Below are 24,288 nucleotides of genomic sequence, written 5' to 3' on the forward strand. Positions count from 1 at the left end.
TTTATGTGAAGTTTGAGGAAGTCCTATGCATTGCCTTTGTGATTATAGCTTGAAATGTCTAAGGGAATTTACTTAATTATAGAGCTGGTGGTAAATATTTAAGGATTGAATCTGTTAAGCTTATGTGTTAATTAATGCAACCTTGAATGAAAATTAACTATAATGATTATCATCTTATAGCAAAATTACTAAATTTGGAAATAAGATTTGTAAGTTCAGCTTAAAGCTTAAGAAAAATGAGGATTTTAGATTTATAATGTAACAAATTAGATATTAGTTAAAACATAGAGTGTTCCCTTTGATATATACAACACTTTTTGGACATGAAAAGCCATCAGAAAGCTGAGTCACCTCTGAAAGAAGATGATGATGATGATGAGAGGAATTAGAATGGGGACATTTTCTACTTCAGATCTTTTTTTTATATCTTTTGAAACAAAAAAGCCCAAGAAACAAATGACCATAAACTTGCAAGGGCCTCATAGGCCCTGACATGCACACACTGGAGCTGCCTCCACACCAGCTCAAGCATCAAAACTAGAAATAAACCCTTTGCAAATTGAAGAGTAAATATGCTGGCTAACGTGGAGTCAAGATGAGCATTAAAAACAAAACAAAACAAAACAAAACAAAAAAGCAACAAAAACTCATGTAGCTTAAAAACAAACAAAATCTCTCTCCTAGAATAACTAAGGACACTATTGTGTGTGTGTGTGTGTGTGTGTCTGTGTGTGTGTGTATGTGTCTGTTCACATCTACCAATTGCTATGAAAGTATCTTGCCAAACCATTAAGAAAAATAGAGGAAAGCAGAGTGGTAAAAATTATTTTTGTGAAGTCAACCTGGTATGGCAGCATCTTGGTTAATTAAATCTGGAATTTCTGTTTAATGCTGGCACCTTGCCCATGAGGTGTCGCAAGGGCTGTGCCACTGACTCCCTTAGGCCCAGCCCCTGAGTAAGACAGCTGCTAGCAACTCTCATTTCTGACACTTATTTACGGCATTCTCTTTAAAAAATGCTATCAGTGGGCATATCCCCTTTCTTCTTCTTTATGTAATTTATTTGTGTTTTTCCTTTTTCTCCCTCTTGGCCCCACTTGGTAGAGGTTTGTTGCTTTACAGCTTTCCTAAAGCTCTTGGCTTTGTAGTTTCGATCTTTTGTGATTATTGTTTTCTATTTTATTAATCTCTTTTTTTATCCATATTGATTTCTACCTTCTACCTAGAGTAACTTAACTTGCTGTTATTTTCCTAGCTTCTTGAATTGCATGATTTATTCACTTTCTCCCAACATTTATTTTCTTTAAATACATTTACAGTTTAGTCACATATCACAGGCTTTGACATACAGAATTGTCACTCATGCCTAAATAACGTCATTTTACTTTCCATTTCCTCTTTAAACTAAGAATTACTCTTACACATTTTAAAATTTCCAAACATCCAGAATTTAGAAGCTCTACCTTCCCTTATACTTCTTGTGTTCTATGGTATCACTTGGGGAAATTTATCGAGTTTTTTTTTTTTCTATAACCTAGTACATAATTGATTACCGTATTTGTCCCAAAGGAATTTGAAAACTATGGACATTCTCCATTTGGGGAATGCAGATATCTATATTTATTTATAATCAAAGGTATTAATCATATTTTATGCAAATCCTCCATGAGCCTATTGATTATTGTCAGTTTAATCTATTATTTTATGAGAGAGGTATGTGAAGTCTACCTATATTTTTATCAACTCTCCATTTATTTCTGACAGCTTCTACCTTACAAATTCAAATGCTATGTTATGTAGTGCAGAATGGTTCATAACTATTATAATTTCCTGATAGACTACATTGACTGTATCTTTTTATAATTAAAAAGCTTTTTAAATTTAGTGCTTTTCTTGCATCAAATTTTATTATGATTTTACTATTGTTCCTCTATTTTTATATTGTCAGCATTAATTATAGAATATTTTTTCCCACTATTTTGGCATTTCTGTATCATTTTTAGGTGGGTCTAATACCATCTAATGCATCTCTTCTGGAAGGTTTTTAAAACTTCTAGTTATCTATTATATGTTTCCATGCTTTTCACTGCTGCAATAAAACAGATAATAGACTTTATGTTTCTTCTATAACTCACTGGGGTTTTTGAAGGTAAAAGCAGGTAAGCAAGAAGGATCTCAATTCATTAACTGAAACTAAAACTCTTGAAAAATGCTTTAAAATCTAACATTTCAACTAAATCATTTTGTTAGTAACAAAGCTATACATCACATATTTGTATATTAAGAGTTTTTTTAAGTAATTTAAGGTATGTCAATAGTGTGAACATGTTTCCATGGTTTAAAGGTTCAGAAATTAAATTTTTTCAAAAGCAAAAACAAAATAAGCTTTTCCCCCTCAAGGCATTAACATTTCTAGACACTCAATAGCTCTCATCCAGAGAACAGAGAACTCCCTGGAAGATGAGCTGGCCAGAGCCAAGGTATCCTGAGGAGATACTCTCCCGGGCGGTGGACAGCCTGGGGCTGGACTTCCTCCCCCAGCACCTGCTGACATCTCTGCTACCTACTGTTGTCTGCAGCCTTGATGTTACACTTGAGGGTGGATGCCTTGTGTCATTTCCTCCCTCTCTCCTTTGACAGAGGGGGCGGGGCGGGTGTCTAATTATTAAAACAAAGCTATGTTTAAAGGGCCCAGACAATGAGGAAAGAAACAGTATGTTGTTAATACTGGTGGTTCTAGTTCTGCCTCCACATGAGCAACTCCACACAGCTGACTGGGAAACATGAGACGATACCATTTTTCTTTGGAGCATGTTACAATCATTTCTGTCCCAAGCCCATCATATTTTTTGTAAGTTATTTCAAATATGTTAATGTTTGCATAATTCTCACAAAATCCATTTGAGACAAACAGGGCACACTTATCATCTCTGTATCAGTTCAAAAAGATTAATTCACTTATCCAAGTTCCCACACTGATTCTAGTGGCAGAACCAGGATAAAAGTTGTTTGCTATGCAGCTCCTGCAACACATGGGAGCAGAACCCGAGTCTTCCACACGGTAAATAAATCATTATGCATTTGAAAAGTCTTGTCCCAGAAATACATTTTGATTCTCCAAAATATATACTACCAATTACTTTGGCCTTGCAGTAACTGCCAAGATTGCCCATCTTTTGCACATTCTGACTTCTGGCCACTAGAGGGTACCAGTTACCCACATCGATCTCATTACTCGACCTGCGCAAACTGGATATAGCTACAGGGGGAGGGCTGGAATGTGGGAAAGCATTGCCTCGTAGGATTGCATAATCCACACCTATATTTAAACATCCTAGATTTCCACTCGAATATCCTTTACAATAGCAGTATATCTCATATCACAATGAAAGTCAGTTTCTAATCAATTTACAAATTAAAATGCTCTCTTACCCTTTCCATGTCAAGAAATTCATCATCTAGTTTAGTTCCTTCAGCACCACTTATTTTTTCACTAAATAGCTGCAGAAATAAACATAAATAATTGCATTGTACAATGATTTCTTGTCACAGTTTTTTACCTAAATTATTAAAAACAGAAACAAACTTGGATTCAACTTGTTGGATTTTTTGAACTAAGTCCTTTAAGAAAATTGTTGGAAGGGGTAACCATATCTAAAGGCATAGGAAGACATACATTTCTCATGCAGTCAACAGATATTTATTATGCACCTACTATGTGTAAAACACATGGTAAGTGCTGTAGGACAAAGACACGAGAGATACTTGTCATCAAGGAACACACAGTTCACCCAAAGAGTCAACACACAAACATTCAACTAAAAAACAAGGAAAGAATAAGAACCATTAAAAAATAATAGTACTAGAGACAAATTATTGTAAATGCACTAAGTGGTAGTCACTTCAGTGATGCACAGAATGGACTTTGAGAACCCACAGCACTGGGAGTGGGTTCATGCAGGATCTGTTTCCTAGAAGATGTGGCATTTGAGCTGACATTTCAAGGATAGGGAACATTTCATCGGGCAGCATTGAAGAAAAGGCCTTCTGGGATGAGACACCATGGAAAAAAGAGCCAGGGGCAGGAATGGATATGGCAGGTTTTCTCAGCCCCGGCTCTATTGATATTTATAGCAGATAATTATCTGTTGTGGGGGCTGTCCTGTGCACTGCAAGATGTTTAGCAGCATCCTCGGTCTCTACTTGCTAAAGGCCAGTACTGCAAGCATGGACACACACACACAAACACACACACACACTTGTAACAACCAAAATTTTGCCCAAGAGCTGAAGACAATTTGTGTATGGCCAATGTGCTCAAAAAACATCAATAAATTGTGTTTAACTGTGAAAACTAGTGCACAAGGGAGAATGGACGAAAATAAAATCTGAAAGTTACGCAACGCCCAGAGCACACAGATTCTCAAATGCCAAGCTAAAGGGTACAAGTTAGAGATCCCTAAAGAGTCTTCATCAAACACAGAGAAACCCTTTAGAAAAGCAAGTCTGCCACCCGTAGGGTTGGATTAAAGAACAAGGAAGACAAATTGGAAGAAAAAAGTATGTTCAATCATTTTCTTTAGCAAAATACGTTAACATAATCTACGCCCTTAAAATAGTAATATGAATATTCAAATCCATAGTAAGGGAGGTGCCATCAATTAATGGTGAAAAGACTGCAGGTTGTTTTAAATGCAAGTGTAGTTACTACTACTATTACACATGCGGTATTACTATTTAATAGGAACAATATAAGTGGAGACAGTATTTTACTTAAATTCGAAGTGTGAGAAGGAATTTCTTGAAGACAACAGCTAGAGAAGACTACAAAATTGGCCAAGGTTCTCCAACCTCCCTGTCCTGTGTCTTTACAGTTTCTCCCAGCTAGAGTTGGAGTCTATCTCCCCACCTAGTAAATCTGGGCTGGGCTTGTAACTTGTTTTGACCCCACAGAAACAAGCCTGGCTAGGCAGGAAAAGATCCTGTGTGTTTCCACTCACTCTCTAGAAACACTGTTGCTACCCTGTGAACAAGCCCAGGCAAATTAACTGAATGGAGAGAAACAAGTGGCCCAGACACCCCCCAAGGTACAACTAGTCCACCCTCAGAATCAGAGCCACTCAGCTGACCTGCAGGTGACTGCAGTAACGTGAGAGACCCCAGCCGAGATCAGCCCCATCTGCTGAGGCATGGGAACAGGAGTCCAATAAACGGTATTGCTTAAAACCACTGAATTGGGGTGGTTTGCCACATAATAGAAGTTATCTGGTACACTGGACAAGAATCCTTACTTTTCAGATTGAGTACAGCAGTCAGAGAGAATTATCCTAATGCCTTGATACAAGATATAACTTCCAATAGAAAAAATCAAAAATTTCATTTCCACACACCAAGCAGTGTTTTAACAGATGTATCCATCTGCAGTTAACTCTCCTAAACATTTTTGTTGTTGTTATTCAGTAGTGCAATCATCCAACATATTGGTTCTCAACTTTGGAGGCAATAGCCTGAGAATCTAAGGAAAGTGACACAATCTCTCCTGGGGTGGGGAGTGGCACCTCCACGTTTTGTTGCCATGGTAAATTGCAAAAGTGGTCACAGGCTTTGCACCTCCTCCCATTAAGAAGTCTATTTTTCCACCCTTCGACTTGCTTTGGCCAATAGAAGAGTGTAAACCACACTGTGTAGCTATAAAGTCCCAATCAGTACTCACAAAGAGGCTCTGTAGATACTCCTGCTCACTCTGTGAGGTCCACTGTAACTACACTCTGTGAGGTCCACTGTAACTACTTCCACGTAAGTCTAGGCTGCCTTGTTGGAGAATGAAAGATCATGTGGATCAGAGATCAGCCATCCTACCTGAGCAACCTCAGACCATCAAGCCCTCAGCCCACCTGGCAGCTGACCGGCAACAGGTGACTGAACCCAGCAGAGATCAGCCACACCAGCACATGCACCCACCCAGTGCTCCCAGCCCAAATTGCTGACCCACAGAATCATAAACTAAATGAACATTTTTTTGGTCTTAAGTCGCTGTTTTGGGATGGTGGGTTATATAGCAAAAGCCGACTGATAAGAGTGGCCTGCCATTTCCTGTGACTATTGAAACCACAGAAGCCCACACGTAGATCCACGTTTTAAAATAACTATTTGAAAATCCCTTTGGCTTGGAGAGTTAGACCCAAAATCTCTTTAATCCGAACCAGTTCTCACTCATTCAGGTTTTACTTGTTCTATTTTCAGAAACCAAAATGTCTAATAGAAGGAGTAGTGTTTCTACTTTCAAGAACAGAAACTAGTGACATGAATATATCTTGTTTGAAAAGACAACATGTGGGCTCATTTTCAACAGGAGTCACAGGTAAGAGGCATCATTCATTTCTGCTTTTCCTGAATTTCCCAGTGATGTTTAGCTGTTTTGATACATTAAGTATAAATACACACATAGCATTAGCTGTTTAGGCCACTCAATTATAGTTCAGAGGTCAGTCAAGGAACAAATATTGTTTGTTGAGCATCTACTATGTGCAGGGACATGACTGGTACTTGGGATAGAAAGATTAAAAAAGAGACGTGATTCCTACAGGGCACCTGGCCTCATTCCAGGGTTACAGGATTATTTCCTTTAGGTGCGGGAAGCTAAATATAAATACTCAAGCTTCTATTTCTGGTAAGATGACTATTCAAATTCAACTCTGATGCACTTCCTATGCTCTGAATACAAATCAAGGATAGATTAAATATCAAAATATGTACTCCTATGCCTTCAATATGTAGCAAGGATAGATTAAATATCAAAAAAAGAAAACCAGAAAGATAAGCAATGCTCAAAACCAGAATAAACATTTTTGTGAACCTGAAAATGAACAGAAACACAACATGATGAACAAGGTTGAGGCCTCAGGCCTGCTGGGCTTCTTGCCTGCACACAGGCTATGACAGCCAGCAGTCTGGCTCCTGCTGCGTACAAAACGATCTAAAATAGTGCTCCATGAGACCAGAATCTGGGTTCAAGTTCTGCTTACAGCTGGGGATGGAAAAGCAAATGAGGCTGGAAAAAAAATTCGGATATAAATCTCTGTCTGATGCTACCACGTGTGGCAATCTGCAGGCCCAAGGAGACTGAAGGACAAAGAATAAGTCAAGTCACACCTCCTCCCCACTCCAGCTCTGTGACTGGATCCAGATATCCCCAGTATCACCACAGAACAGAAACCACAGTTTTGTACTGGGGCCTTGGGAAGCTGGGTGGAAGAAGCCACAATCACTAGACAGAAGTGAGCACAAAAGAGGTTAAAATTAAAATTCATCCTAGATCTAAATTCTAAGGCACATGAATAAAATATAACACCAAGAAAGAGAGCCAACAAAATCACGTAACATAACATAACATAATAGAACATAACATGAATTCACTTCTAGTGAAAACTATATTATGAAACAATATAATAAAGACTTTTTAATGTGTGTTTAGGATATTATTAAAATGACAGATAAAGGAATAACTTCTATTAATGAAGAGCAAGCAATTATACAAAAGGACAGAAATTTTAAAGATAGACATAAAACATTAGAAACAAAAAGTATTATATAGCCGGGCACTGTGGCTCACACCTGTAATCCCAGCACTTTGGGAGGCCGAGGTGGGTGGATCACGAGGTCAGGAGATCGAGACTATCCTGGCTAACATAGTGAAACCCCATCTCTACTAAAAATACAAAAAATTAGCCGGGCGTAGTGGCGGGCACCTGTAGTCCCAGCTACTCGGGAGGCTGAGGCAGGAGAATGGCGTGAACCCGGGAGGCGGAGCTTGCAGTGAGCCAAGATCGCGTCACTGCACTCCAGCCTGGGCGGCAGAGCGAGACTCCGTCTCAAAAAAAAAAAAGTATTATATAGTCATAAAAATGAAAAACACAATAAATGGGACAAACTCTAGCCTGGGCACAATCAGGAAAGAACTGGTAAGCTGGAAAACATGAAGGAATTTACTCAAAGAACATAAACAGAGACGAAGAGTTTTTTTTAATGAAGTATCAGTTAATTGATATGAAGGATAAGTGAGAGATTCCAAGATATATCCAACAGGCACTCCAGAAAAAAGAACGGAATACAGGAGCATCAATATTTACGAGTAAAATGGCTCTTTTCTCTTCTGTAATTGAAGGAAGTTAGGAGTCTACAGTTTGGAAGTACACTCAAGTACCATGCAAGATGAATATTAACTCACACCCAGACACAGCAAAATCTCAAGAATAAACAATCCTAAAACTATCACGGGGCAAAAAACATCCAGAGCAACAATAAGATTGACAGCAGATTTCTCTTCTGCAACAGCAGATGCCAGGGACATCTGGCCAGGGCGTCAAAGTGCTAAAAAGAAATCGGCTAGGCACAGGATTACAGATCATGCCTATAATTACAGCACTTCGGGAGGCTGAGACACGTGGATCACCTGAGGTCAGATGTTCGAGACCAGCCTGGCCAACATGGTGAAACCCTGTCTCTACTAAAAACACAAAAATTAGCCGGGTGAGGTGGCGCAATAAAAACCTAGAATTTTCTCTCTCCCTAAACTGTTGTTCAAGAGCAAGGCCGGGTGCAGTGGCTCACGCCTGTAATCCCAACTGTTTGGGAGGCTAAAGTGGCATATCACATGAGGTAAGGGGTTAGAGACCAGCCTGGCCAACATGGAGAAATCCCGTCTACTAAAAACACAAAATAGCTGGGCGTAGTGGCGCATGCCTGTAATCCCAGCTACTCAGGAGACTGAGGCAGGAGAATCGCTTGAACCCAGGAGATGAAGGTTGAGGTGATCCGGGATAGTGCCATTGCACTCCAGTCTGGGCAACAAGAGTGAAATTCCATCTCAAAAAAAAAAAAAAACAGCTGTATGTGGTGGCACACGCCTGTAATCTCAGCCACTCAGAAGGCTGAGGTGGGAGAATCACTGAACTTGGGAGGCAGAGGTTGCAGTGAGTTGAGATCACATTACAAAATAAAGACATATTCAGACTTCACAGACTCAAATAACAGTGATGCCAAAGTATTACATCAAGGAAATAAAAACCGAACCAAGAGGGGGAGTATGGACCATAGGAAACAATGGTGAGAATAGAAATTGAGAAACTATGGTGGTAAATTTACCATTGAGTAAAGACAAACAAACAAGCAAAAACCAATGTGTCTGAGTTTACACAAGGGTAAAATTAAAACCTTAAGCAATAATAACACAGAAATGGGGAAGGGTGTTGAGTGAATATTTCAGGCACACTAAGATTCATGTGTGTTCAGGAGGAAGTGAGAAATGGGTATAACTTTAGACATAATTAAAATAATGCACAGCAGGTATCTGTTATATAACTAATGGTGACTCCTAAAAACACAAAACTATGATACCCATATAGTACTATGCATGTTATAACATAGTATCCATACCAGCACACTGTTAGAAAACCAGTATTTTTCAATCCAAAAGAAAACAAGGGAGAATAAAGGGAGAGGGAGGAAGAAGGAATGGCAAATAGAAACCACAAAATCAGATAGTAATAAATCTAAATAGATCAGTAATGATTATCTATATAATTGGATTAAATTCAACAAAACAATAATAGAGTGAATTTTAACAAGCTAGTTATATATATCTTCTAAGAGTCATAACTAAAACACAACACATAGAAAAGACTGAAAAGACAAAATGTACATACTAGGAAAATGCTAATCAAAATAAAGCCTGTAACAATAATATCAGACAAGAACTACCTTTCTTTTTTTGTTTGTTTGTTTTTGTTTTTGAGACAGGGTCTTGCTTTGTTGCCCAGGCTGGAGTACAGCGGTATGATCTCAGGAGTAGCTGGGACCACAGGGCACACCAGCATGCCTGGCTAATTTTTGTATTTTTGTAGAGATGGGGTTTCTCTATGTTGCCCAGGCTGGTCTTGAGCTCCCAGGTTCAAGCAATCCTCCTGCCTCCACCTCCCAAAGTGCTGGGATTTCGGATGTGAGCCACTGTGCCCGACCTAAGAAATACCTTCCTAAGGCAAAGCATTAATAGGAATAGAGACTCAATGTAATAATAAAAGGAGCAATCCACCAAAATTTTTATAATAATGATATTGTTTCCACTAATAGTATAACCTCCAAAAAATATAAAGCAAAACTGAAATAGTGAAACTGATAAACCCACAATTATAGCAGGAGATTTAATACAACTCCATCAGAAAACTGACATATCAAACATGATAAAAAACTGAAAAAGATATGGATTATCTGAATGACCAAAATAATAACCTTGGTCAAATATTATGCACATATACATATATCCCCTTAGCCAATAAATTTAAAAAATGTATATTCAGAGAGAACATTACAAAAACTGACCATATATTATGTTGCTGCAAAATATTATAAGTAGTGGCAAAAACCACAATTACTTTTGCATCAACCTAATACTAGGTAACAAAGTCAATCAATACCATATAGAGCGTGTTTATTAGGTTTTGGAGTTTTTTAACCATAGTGCAAGTAAATTAGGAACCAACAATAAAAATAAGTATATCAGCACAAAATTTTAAAATTCTGTCCTAAATAACAGATTAAAAAGAAAACTCCAATAGAAATTACCAAAAAATTTAACAATAAAATATTATACATCAAAATCTGTAGTATGCATCTAAACAGATGAAAAAGAAAACCCCAACAGAAATTACCAAAAAATTTAACAACAACAAAAATATTATACATCAAAATCTGTGGTATACAGCTAAAGCTGTATTCAGAAATCAACATATAACCTTAAATACATTTCAAAGAACACCTCAATTTAATGTTTCAAACTGACACCATGTCATCCAATCTAATTTCTAAAACATCTAATATCTCAAGTTGGAAAGTCTACCAACTGTGCCAATTTGCTAGAGATGCAAAGATCAGTCACTCTCACAGGCCCACTGGAAAGCAGAAACACAAACAGCAATCCACAATGAGATCAATACTATTCTGTAATAGAGATGCAGAACTTGCCATTAAAACCCAGATGGAAGGAAGCAATTATATAAATGAGAGGGTGCCAAGAAAGTTCCAGAACAAAGCCTAGAAGGATATATGGAGTTCAACAGGGAGATAAGAAGAAAAGTGGCATTTCTATCAGAAATAATAGCATAAGCAAAGAAATGGTTGATTAAAAAATAGAGTCCAAATCGATCAATAATGATTATCTACATAATTGGATTACATTCAACATATTAAATAATACTAGAGTGGATTTTAAAAATCCAGCTATATGCAGCTTCTAAGAGATGCATACAACATAACAGGAAACAGCATAATAATTCAGCAAGGGTAACGGATATGAAAGACTCATCTTAAATGAAAAGGAGCAGACAGGCATACATGCAGGGGCCAGACCAAGGGGCTAAACTTCTGGGGACCATGGAGACTTCTAGAAAGGTGAGTGATAAGAACAGATCTGAGTTTCAGAAAGATTAGACAAGTGGGTCATGAGATAATGGACTGGAGAGGAACCAGAAGGTGGACAGGCAGATCGGTTAGGCAATGACAGGGGACACACAGTTTGAAGAGGTGGAGGTGGAGTGGGAAAAAATGCCAAAATTACATTCTAAAACCCTCTTAATTACCTTCTTCAGCATCAAACACAAGCTACCCTCACTCACCTATTCAGCTTCCCCATCACAAATAATACACCTGACCTTTGCTCACTAGACAGAAGTTGCAAATCAAAAATACAAATGGGTGGCTACTCAATGTGGCTCGTGTGTTCTTCCCCCAGTGGAAAAGAAGATTTATGCTGCAAATTAGACCACGCTCAGGTTGTCTTGGTGCTTACAGTCAGAGATAAAATCCTTGTTCACCATCTACTTCTTGGCTGCTTTAATTTTCTCAGTAACAGGAAAATGAAAACTATTTTCAAAGACTACAACTGAGCAGTGACAAATTATAAAAGAAATTTATTTGGGAAACATGAAGCTTTTGCATTTGGTGTTTTATCTAGATGTGTTGGATTTTTAATGGTAAATGTTAACACAGCCTTGGCTGCCTTCTTGTGCAAATATCTGTTTTCAAAGAAACCTTGGCATCTCCATCTTCTTCCCTTTCATGAAGCAAGAAATTAAACAGCAAGAAAGCCAGAACCCAGAAGAAAATGTAAAAAAGCAAAATTCATAACTTAGGATTTTAGAAAATGCTCTAGAATAGTATTTTCCAGTATGTGTGCCACAAAACACTAGCTCCATGGGACGTACCTAAGGGCCAGGCAAAGTAAAACAAACAAAAAACCAAAAAGAGCTCTTGGCTATACATATTTGGAAACACAGGGAAAACAAAATTAAGCAGATTTCTTTACTAAAACATTTTCAGAGGCTTTAAAATGGTAATGGAGGGCCAGGCACAGTGGCTCATGTCTGTAATCTCAGCACTTTGGAAGGCCGCAGTGGGCGGATCACCTGAGGTCAGGAGTTTGAGACCAGCCTGGCCAACATGGTGAAACCCCATCTCTAGTAAAAATACAAAAATTAGCCAGGCATGGTGGTGCACACCTGTAGTCCCAACTACTCAGGAGGCTGAGACACGAGAATCACTTGAACCCGGGAGGCGGAGGTTACGGTGAGTTGAAATCATGCCACTGCACTCCAGCCTGGGTGACAGAGCAAGACTCCATCTCAAAATAAATAAATAAAATAAAATGGTAATGGGCCCTGTGGATTTCCAAAGGGGCACATATATGTAAGATGGGCATTTCCCACAATCATTGGGCTGTGGAAGTTATCTAATAGGAAAATCTCCAAGGACTGGTGTTCTAAGGAACACACTTTGAGAAGCCCTGTGCCAAAAATGTCACCCTTTTGAAAGGTTCCTTTTTCTTCTTTCAACCAGTTGGCAGTCATGCTCTGTTGTTATCAGCTTGGAGAATATGGCAATGCAATTTTAAGTATCAATAGTAAAGGTAATATGTAAGTTGTTAACATTAGGGAAAGATGAGTGAAGGGTATATGTGAACTCTCTGTACTAGTTTTGCAACTTCCCTTTCTGTAAGTCTAAAATTTTTTCAAATTTCAAAGTTTAAAGAGATCTCTGAGGTCATCAGAGCAACCAAGGCAGCCAGGATCTGAGGGGCCAAAATCGGGAGGAAGGGAAATGCATTGAGGTGAGTGATACATCTACAGCTGACTGTTCTCTTTGGGAAATGTTCTGTCTTGCAACATAGGACATAAAGTCTGAGCAGAAAGCACCAGCCTGGAACTTGCAGCAGTCTCACTAGGTCGTGTAAGAAAAAAATTTGAATACACTGTAACCAAGGAAACCAGGATATAAGAGGCCAAATTTCTGGGAAAAAGGGAAACATAAAGAAGCAAGCCTGACAAGCTATGTTCAATTTCCTCTTGAGGCTTTTGACAATTCCTAAGCTGAATACACAAGGCAGAATGATAAGAAACCAGCACAAAGAGGCTGCTAGAAGGCTAAATATCTAAACAGATATTTCTGCAGTATCACAGTGATCAAGAGACAAAAATTGGAGTTCAGGACTGCCCAATAAGGAAAAACATCCGGAGATTTTAATTCATCCCTGAATACCTAAACCCTAGGAGCAAAAGCAAGCAAGGGGACATGCCCTCAGAAAGCCTGGAATGCAAACTTCAATCATTTCAGTCCATCTGTAGCAAGGTTATAAGCCTTTACCCTCAATTAGCTGCCAGAATAAAACTAGATAATCTCTGGAGGAAGATACATTATTCAGATCTGCTACAATTCTTCACACACAATATGTGCCATTCAAATAAAAATCATTTGGCATACCAGGATACTGAACCAACAATGGAAAACTAAGAAAAGAATAGATGATCCAACTGGTAATCCCAATATTGACATCTGAAATGATTTTTAAAGTAACTATGATAAATATGTTGAATAAAATAAATGACAATGTAAATTTTTTATCAAAAATTGGAACATATAAAAAGAAAGCAGATGAAAATTCAATAACTAAAATTAAGAACCCAACAGAAGTGTTTAATAACAATTAGACATGACAACTGAGAGAATATGTGAACTGGAAGTTCAGTCAGTAGAAAGTATCTAAATTGAAACATAAAGGGAAAGAAGATGAAAAACACAAAAAAGCACTATAAGCACATCAGACATGGTGAAAATACCTAACACAAGTGTATTTTAGAGTTCAGAAAAATGAGAGAGAAACAATATTTGAAGAGGAGATGGACAATAATTATTCAAAATAGAAAAAAGACACCAAGCTACAGATTGAAACTTCTCTATGAATACCAAGCGGGATAAATATGAAGATAAACATACCTAGGCACATTATAGTTAAACGGCTGAAGACCAAAGACAAAGAGAAATTTTAAAGCAATCAAAGAGAAAGATACACATTGCATTCAAAGAAGCAGCAAAAAGATTCTTAGCTGATGTTGCAAGAGAAACCAAGGAGCTACAAAACAATGAAATCACATCTTTAAAACGCTGGCAGAAAATATCTGCCAATCTAAGATTCTATTCCCTGTCAATGAATATATGCCTCAAAATCAGTCAAAGAAATCTTCAGCAAAAGCATTGAGAGAATTCCTCACAACAAACATCAAAAGAAACACTAAAAGGAGTTTTTAAAAAAATTATATCTATAATGAGTGTGTATGTATTATATATACACACATTTATGTAATATATGTGAATTTATATATAAAAAATATATAAATGGAAACACATACATAAAATTTTGTATTATATATACATGCACATATATAAATGGAAACAGATGGAAATAAGAAAATAGGGAAATAAATGAAGAGCTCCAGAAAGACAAATCTAAGTGAATATTCACAGCTTAAAATAAAAGTAATGTCCTATGAGGTTTTAAATGTATGTAGAATTTCAAAAACATAAAAATGATAGCACAAAAGCCACCACTAAGGGAGTTAAGTGAGACTCTTGTCTATTCTATTGCTTGGAAGTGATACAGTACTAATTTAATGAAGACTCCTCCACATTAAAAAATGTGTGTTATAATTTCTAGGATTTCTTTTTAAATAATTATAATATATAACTAGCAAGCTACTACAGTAGTAAAATGGAATAATTCTTTAAAGTGATTAATCCAAATGAAGGCAAGAAAGGAGAAAAAAGCAATGAATGAGATAAATAGAAAACAAATAATAACATAGCAGATTTAAATGTAAAAATATAAATAATTACATTAAATGAAAATGGACTAAATATTCCAATTAAAAGACAAGAAGCATCAGCCAGGATTTAAAAACAAACAAACAAAAAAGCTCCACTAAAGCTACACTATATCCTGCCAATAAGAGATGCATACTAAAGATAATAACATGAAAGGAAAATAAACAGGTGTGAAAAGATACATCAGAAAAACACTAACATTGATTTCTGGAGGAGGAGGCAGAGCAAGATGGCTCAAAAGAACCCTCCAACAATCATCTCCTCTGCAGGAACACCAAATAGAACAACTATCCACGGGAGAAAGCACCTTCATAAGAACCAAAAACCAGGTGAGCAATCACAGTACCTGATTTTAACTCTGTGTCAAAGAAAGAGGCACTGAAGAGGGTAGGAAAGACAGTTTTGAATTGCTGACACTACTCCTCCTCCATCCCCCAGCAGTGCAGCATGGCATGGAGAGAGAATCTGTGCACTTGGGGGAGGAAGGGCAAAGTAATTTTGGGAATTTGCATTGGAACTCAGTGCTGCCCTGTCACAGTGGAAAGCAACACAGGCCTTTCCCAGTGTTTCCCACTGGCTTTGGCCAGTGCCAATGGAGGGAGCACTTAGACTAGCCCTAGGCAAAGGGCAATCATCCATCCCAGCAGTCAGAAACAGAAACTGAGTTCTGGCTAGCCCCACCACTGTGGGATAAAGTGTTCTGGGGTCCTAAGTAAACTTGAAAGGCAGTCTAGGCCACAAGGACTGCAATTCCTGGACAAATACTGGTGCTATGTTGGGCCTACAGCCAGTGGAACTAGGGTGCATGCAACCCAGGAAACTTTATTAATAGAGAACTTTCCAGGGAGACACCAGCTGGAGTGGCCAAGGGAGTGCTTGCATCACCCCTTCCCCAACTCCAGGCAATGCAGCTCACAGTTCTGTGAGAAGAGGGAAGTGTAAAGAGGACTTTGTCTTGCAATTTGGATACCAGCTCTGTCACAGTAAAATAAAGCAGCAAGCAAAGTCCTAAAGCCCCCATTTCAGGCCATAGCTTCTGGACAACATTTCTAGACCCATCCTGGTACAGAAAAGAACTCACTACCCTGAAGGAAAGGACCCAGTGTCACAGAATTCACTACCTGCTGACTAACAAGCCCTTGGGCCTTGAATAAACGCCCTTGGGCCTTGAATAAACACCATCTGTAGCCAGGCAGCAGTCATCACAGGCCTTGGCAAGACCTAGTACTGTGCTGGTTTCATGTGTGACCCAGCACATTCTCAGCTATAGTAGCCACAGGGAAAGGCTCCTTCTGCTTGAAGAAAGGAAAGGGAAGTGTAAAAAGGATTTCATCTTGTGACTTGGGTACCAGCACAGCCACAGTATACTAAAGCACCAAGAGGACTTCTCATTTCCTCAATTCCAGGCCTTAGCTGCTGGAGGGCATTCCTTAATCCACCATGGGCCAGAAGGGAACCCACTGCATTGAAAGGAGAAACCCCGACGTGGCAGGACTCACCATCTGCTGAATAAAGAGCCCTTGGGCCTTGAATAAACATCAGCAGTAGCCAAGCTATAGTTGCCATGGGCCTGGGGCAGTGATTGTCTGGGCAGAGACTCCTTCTTCAGGAAAGGAGAGAAACAAGAGGTCTTTGTCTTGCAACTTGGGTAGCAGCTCAGCCACAGTAAAGCACCAAGCAGACTCCTACAGCCCCCGATTCCAGGCCCTAGCTCCTGAACTGCATTTCTAGATCCACCCTGGGCCAGAAGGAAATCCACTGCCCTGAAGGAAAAGACCCAGTTCTGGCAGGAATCAACTTTTGCTGACTGAAGAGTCCTTGGCCCTTGAATAAACATCAGCAGAATTCAGGAAATAGTTGTAATAGAACTTGGGCAAGACCCAGTACTGCTCTGGCTTCAGGTGTGACACAGCACAATCTCAGCAGTGATGGTCACAGGAGTGCTTGTATCACCCCTCCAATAACTCCAAGAAATTCAGCATGGAGAGACAGATTGCACTGGTTTGGAGGAAAGTAAGGGAAGAGAACAAGAGACTCTACCTGGTAATCCAAGGAATTCTCCCAGATCTTACCCAAGACCACTGAGGCATTTCCTCTAAAAGACTGGAAGACTCACAGAGTTACTAGGCTTAGGGCACTCCCCAATGCACATATAGCTGCAGTGACCAAAAACTTCAATCAAATGCTCAATTCCCTTTAAATACTTGGAAAGTCTTCTGAAGAAGGATAGGTACAAGCCCAGGTTGTGAAGATTAGAATAAATATCTAACTCTTCAATGCCCAGACATCAATGAACATCCACAAGTATCAAGACCATTCAGAAAAACAAGACCTCACCAAATGAACTAAATAAGGTACCAGTGACCAATTCTAGAGTGATGGAGATATGTGACCTTTCAGACAAAGTAATTCAAAAGAGCTGTTTTGAAGAAGCTCAATGAAATCCAAGATAACACAGTGAAGGAATTCAGAATCCTATCAGATAAATTTAACAAAGAGATTAAAATTATTAAAAAGAACCAAGCATAAATTCTGGAGCTGAAAAGTTCAACTGACAAACTGAAGAATGCATCAGTCTCTAAATAGCAGAACTGATCAAGCAGAGGAATGAATTAGCGAGCCTATTTGAAAATACACAGAGAAGACAAAAGGAAAAAGAGTAATAAAGAATAAAGCAAACCTAACGAGATCTAGAAAATATCTTCAAAAGGCAAATCTAAGAGTTACTGACCTTAAAGAGGAGGTAGAGAATGAGATCAGAATAGAAAGGTTATTCACAGAGATCATTAATAATAGAGAACTTCCCAAACCTAGAGAAAGATGCCAATATTCAAGTTAAAAAAGGGTATAGAACACCAAGCAGATTTAACTCAAATAAGACTACTTCAAGACATTTAATAATCAAACCCCCAAAGGTAAAGAATACAAAAAGGATCCTAAAAGCAGCAAGATAAAAGAAAAAAATCACATATAAAAAATCTCCATTATGTCTGGCAGCAGATTTCTCAGTAAAAACCTTTCAGACTGGAAGAGAGTGCCATGATACATTTAAAGAGCTGAAGGGAAAAGATTTTATTCTGGAATATTATATCCTGCAAAAATATCCTTCAAACATGAAGGAGAAATAAAGACTTTCCCAGACAAACAAAAGCTGAAATATTTCATCAACACCAGACCTATGCTAATGGGAGCTTTTCACTCCCTAATACTCACCATGCTAATGGGAGCTTTTTGATCTGAAAGAAAAGAACATTAATGAGCTAAATTATCTGAAGGAACAAAATTCACTGGTAACAGTAAGTACATAGACAAATACAGACTATAATAACACTGTAATTGTGGTGTGTAAACTACTCATTAGCATTTCAATAAAGAAACATTAGACCTAATCTGCATTATAGAACAAATGGACCTCATAGATATTTACAGAACATTTCATCCAACAGCTGCAGAATACACATTCTTCTCCTCAGCAATCATTCTCAAGGATAAACCATATCAAGTATCTTCTCTGACCACAATGGAATAAAACTAGAAATCAATAATAGAAACTTTAAAATCTATACAAACACATAAAAATTAAACAATATGCTACTGAAGGACCAGTGGGTCAATGAAGAAATGAAGAAGAAAATTTGAAAATTCCTTGAAACAAATGAAAGTGGAAATACAACACATGAAAACCTATGGGATACAGCAAAAGCAGTACTAACAGGAAAATTTATAGCAATAAGCCCCTACATCAAAAAAGCAGAAAAATTTCAAATAAATAACCTAATGATGCATCTAAATAACTAGAAAAGCAAGAGCAAACCAAACCCAAAGTTAGTAAAAAATAAATAAATAAAAATCAGGCAGAAATAAAACCAAAACAGAAAAGGTAATATAAAAGGTCAACAAAACAAAGAGTTGGTTTTTCAAAAAGATGAACAAAATTGACAAACCTCTAGCCAGACTAAAAAAAAGAGAGAAGACCCAAATAAAATCGAGGATGAAAAAGGAGACATTAAAACCAATACCACAGAAATTCAAAGGATCATTAGAGACTACTGTGAGCAACAATATGCCAATAAATTGGAAAACCTATAAGAAATAGATAAATTCCTAGACATGTACAACCTACTAATATTAAACCATGAAGAAATCCAAAGTCTGAATAGACTAATGACAAGTAATGAGATCAAACCTCTCATTTGATCTCGTTTGAAATACAAAATCTTCTGGCAAGACAAGCCTGGGACAGGATGGCTTCACTGCTGAATTCTACCAAACATTTAAAGAGGAACTAATACCAGTCCTGCTCAAATTATACTAAAAAATAGAGGAGGAGGGAAGACTTCCAAACTCCTTCTATGAGGCTAGTATTACCCTGATACCTAAACCAGTCAAAGATACATCAACAAACAAACAAAACAACAACAATAAAACTACAGGCCAATATCTGTCATGAACATCAATGCAAAAATCCCCAACAAACTACTAGCAAACTGAATTTGACAACATAAGAAAAAGATTATTCATCATGACCAAGTGAGATTCACCCCAGGAATGCAAGAATGGTTCAATATATGCAAATCAATTAGTGTGATACAGCATATCAACAGAATGAAGGACAAAAACCACTGATCATTTCAATTGATGCTGAAAAATCATTTGATAAAATTCAATGTCCCTTCATTATAAAAACCCTCAAAAAACTGGATATCAAAGGAACATACCTCCACACAATAAATGCCATATACAACAGACCCATAGCTGGTATCATACTGAGTGAGGAAGAAATGCAAATCTGTCCTGTAAGATAAAGGACAAGAGAAGGATGCCTTTCACTACTGTTATTTGACATAGTACTGCAGTAATCAGATGATAAAGAAAAAAAAGTAGCTAGAGTAATCAGACGATAAAAAAAAAGTCATCTAAATTGGAAAGGAAAAAGTCAAATTATCTTTGTTTGCAAATAACATGATCTTATATTTGGAAAAATCTAAAGACTCTACCAAAAGCTATTAGAACCAATAAACAAATTCAATAAACTTGTAGGATACAAAATCAACATACAAAATTCAGTAGAATTTCTATATGTCCACAGGAAACAATCTGAAAAGAAATCAATAAAGTAACCACATTTACAATTGCTACAAATTAAATAAAATACCTAAGAATTAACCCAAGAAGTTAAATATTTCTACATTGAAAAAGATAAAGCATTGATGCAAAAAATTGAAGAGGACACCAGAAATAGAAAGATAGTCCATGTTCATGAATTGGAATAATCAATATTGTTAAAATTTCATATCTACCAAAGCAAGCTACAAACTCAATGCAACTTTTATCAAAATACCAATGACATTCTTCACAGAAATAGAGAAAATAATCCTAAAACTTATATGGAATCACAAAAGACCCAGATAGCCAAAGCCATCCTGAGCAAAAAGAATAAAACTGGAGTAATCACATTACCTGACTTCAAATTATACTACAGAGCTGTAGTAACCAAACAGCATGGTACTGACATAAAAAACAGACACACAGACCAATGGAACAGAACAGAGAACCCAGGGATAAATCCATACATCTACAGTGAACTCCTGTTCAACAAAGGTGCCAAGAACATATATTGGGGAAAGGACAGTCTTTTCAATAAATGATGCTGGGAAAACTGGGTATCCATATGCAGAAGAGTGAAACTAGATCCCTAGCTCTCACTATATACAAAAATCAAATCAAAATGGATTAAAGACTTAAATCTAAGACCTCAAACTGTGAAACTACTATAAGAAAACATTGGGGGAACTCTCCAGGACACTAATTTTGGCAAAAATTTCTTGAGTAATACCCTAAAAGCACAGGCAACCAAAGCAAAAATGGACAGATGGGATCACATCAAGTTAAAAAGCTTCTGCATAGCAAAGGCTTTTCAACATTAACAAAGTGAAAAGACAGCCCAGAGAATGGGAGAAAATATTTACAAACTATCCATCTGACAAGGGATTAATAACCACAATATAAGGAGGTCAAACAACTCTATTAGGAAAAAGAATCTAATAAAATTTAAAAATGAGCAAAAGATCTGAATAGACATTTCTCAAAAGAAGGCATACAAATGGCTAGCAGGTATATGAAAAGATGCTCAACATCACTGATGACCAGAGATGCAAATCAAAACTACAATGACATATCTTACCCCAGTTAAAATGGCTTTTATCCAAAAAATAGGCAATAACGAATGCTGGCAAGGAGAAAGGGGAACCCTCATAAACCCTTGGTAAGGATGTACAACCACGATGGAGAACAGGTTGGAATTTCCTCAAAAAAAAAAAAAAAAAAAAAAATAGAATTACCATATGATCCAGCAATCCCACTGCTAGGAAAGAAGACAGGAAATCAGTGTATCAAAGAGATATCTGCTGCCCATATTTATTGCAGCATTATTCACAATAGCCAAGATTTGGAAACAATCTAAGTGTCCATCAACAGATGAATGGATGGAAAAAATGTGGTACATATTCAGCCATAAAAAAGAATGAGATCCTGTCATTTGCAACAACACAGATGGTACTGGAGGACATTATGTTAAGTGAAATAAGCCAGGCACAGAAAGACAAACATCACCTGTTCTCACTCATTTGTGGGAACTAAAACTTTAAACAAGTGCACTCATGGAGACAGAGTAGAAGGATGGTCACTAGAGGCTGGGAAGGGTAGTAGGGGAGTAGAGGGAATCGGGATGGTTAATGGGCACAAAAACATAGTCAGATAAAATGAATAAGATCTAATATTTGATATCATAACAGAGTGGCTACAAGTCAGCAATAATTTGTTGTACATTTTAGAGTAACTGAGGAAGTACAATTAGAATGTTCATAACACAAAGAAATAAGTGCTTGAGGTGATGAATACCCCATTTACCCTGACAATCATTACACATTGTAGTAATCCTTACTTATTGTATGCCTGTATCAAAATATCTGATATATGCCATAAATACTTACACCTCTATGTACCCATAAAAATTTTAAATCTGAAAAAAGAAAACACTAGCATCAACAATAAAAACCTTTAGAATCTATACTAATATTGTACAAAATAGACTTTTATACAGAAAACATTATTACTAGAATAAAAAACATTTAAACAATTGTAAAAAGTCAATTTAAAAAAGACACACCAATCCTAAATCTTTAAGCACTTAGTAACATAGCCTCACAATGTATAAAGCATAATCTTATAAAACTAAAACTAGAAACAATTTCAAATATTTTTAAATTTTTTAATACACCTCTTTCGGCAACTTATAAAACAAGCAGACGAAAACAATCAGTAGATGAATATGACTTGAACCATCATATGTAGAACACTACAGCAAATAACTACAAAATAAAGATTATTTCCAAGGAGACATGGAACAGTTACCAAAATAGACCATATGCTGAATCAGAAAGCACATTTCTAACAATTTCAAAGACCAAAATCATTCAGAGTAGGTTCCCTGACCACAAAAATTAATATAGAAATCAATATCTGAAAATTTTCCAATTATTTGGAAATTAAACAACACATGCATAAACAGCCTGAGTCAAAGATGAAGATTAGAGAATATTTTTAAATAAGGAATACAAATATATAGATATACCTAAGCTTGTGAGATGCAGCTAAAGCTGTTGTTTGGGAATTTTATAGCTTTAAATCACCAGTTCTCAAATTATTTGATTTCAGGTATCCTTTCTATTCTTAAAAATAATTTAAGACCCCTGCTTTATACCATACATCAAAAATAATTCCTCATTGACCTTAAAATAATGTTTAAGGTTAAAAACTTAAAGATTCTAGAATCTTATGATATATACAAGATAACGTAACCCCAGCATAGGAGACATCTCAACCAGACCCCAAAATACGAACTCTCAAGAAAAGGATTCATACGTTGTACTTCATTAAACCTAAGAGAAGACTGAGGGAGTGAAAAATCAAGCCATAGAGTAGAAGATATTTTCCACACATCTATCTGACAAAGAATCACATTCAAATATTAAAAAGAACTCTGATGAGTCACAAAGAAAAAGGCAAATAGATTCAATATTTTAAAAAACAGTCAAAAGAGCCTTGTATAGGCAATTTCACAAAAAGAAGATTTCTGCTATGGCTTGAATGTTTGCGTCCCCTCAAAATTCATAAATTGAAATTCTAACTGCCCAATGATACTATTAGGAGGCACAGTCTTCAGAAGATGATAGGCCATGAAGGTATTATGGATCCCTCTGGAATGGAATTAGTGACCACATAAAAGAGACTTCAGAGAACTCTGCCATTCTTCTACCATACAGGGACAGCAAGAAGATTGCCATCTATGAACCAGGAAGGCCCTTATCAGACACCAAATCTGCTAGTGCAGTGATCATGGACTTACCAGCCTCCAGAAGCTAAGAAATATTTGTTATTTAAGCTATCTAGTCTACAGTATTTTTGTCGTGGCAGCCTGCAGCAACTAAGACAATAATCCAAATGGCCAATAAGCATATGAAAATGTTTTCACCTAATTATAATCATGGAGATACAAATTAACCACAATGAGATGCCACTACATTACTATCAGAATGGCCAAAAACACTTTAAAACAACAACAACTCAAGTGTTTCCAAGAATTAATGGTGCAACTGGAACACTCATACACTATTGGTAGGAGTATACATTGGTGCAACTATTTTGTAAAACAGTTTGGCAGAATCTACTAAAGCTGAACATAAAAATAACATACCCTATGACTCAGCAATTCTGCTAGTACATACCCAGCAGAAATTCCTCCATATGTGCACCAAAATCCATATAAAAATAGTATTATTCACAGTAACCAAAAACTAGAAACAACTCAAATGCCCATATTAATTAATAATTATACTGTGGCTATTTCTACAATACAACACTATATAGTATTATAATGAAAAAGAATTAACTGCTCCTATAATATGTAACAACATGGGTAAATTTCAGACATAACATTGAATGAAAGAAGCTCAAGATATTTACATCTAATTACATAAAGTTCAAAAAAGAGAACACACTGCATTATTCCATTCACACAAT

At 37.0% G+C, this 24,288-nt stretch overlaps 1 protein-coding gene across 6 annotated transcripts in view; it reads right to left on the reverse strand.

The window, feature by feature from the left end:
* Window positions 1-24,288, reverse strand: part of SH3GL3 (SH3 domain containing GRB2 like 3, endophilin A3) — a 182,215-nt gene that overhangs the window by 59,395 nt on the left and 98,532 nt on the right. For all 6 annotated transcript variants that reach the window (XR_002726766.1, XM_023194285.1, XM_023194284.1 and 3 more), the window contains one exon: window positions 3,433-3,501. Coding sequence is in view for 3 of the 6 variants with exons in the window: in XM_023194282.2 (XP_023050050.1) it covers window positions 3,433-3,501 (69 nt within the window). In the remaining 3 variants the exon portion in view is untranslated. The remainder of the gene's footprint in view (window positions 1-3,432; window positions 3,502-24,288) is intronic.

Source organism: Piliocolobus tephrosceles, chromosome 6 (assembly GCF_002776525.5).
Source record: "Piliocolobus tephrosceles isolate RC106 chromosome 6, ASM277652v3, whole genome shotgun sequence".
Taxonomy (NCBI): Eukaryota; Metazoa; Chordata; class Mammalia; order Primates; family Cercopithecidae; genus Piliocolobus; species Piliocolobus tephrosceles.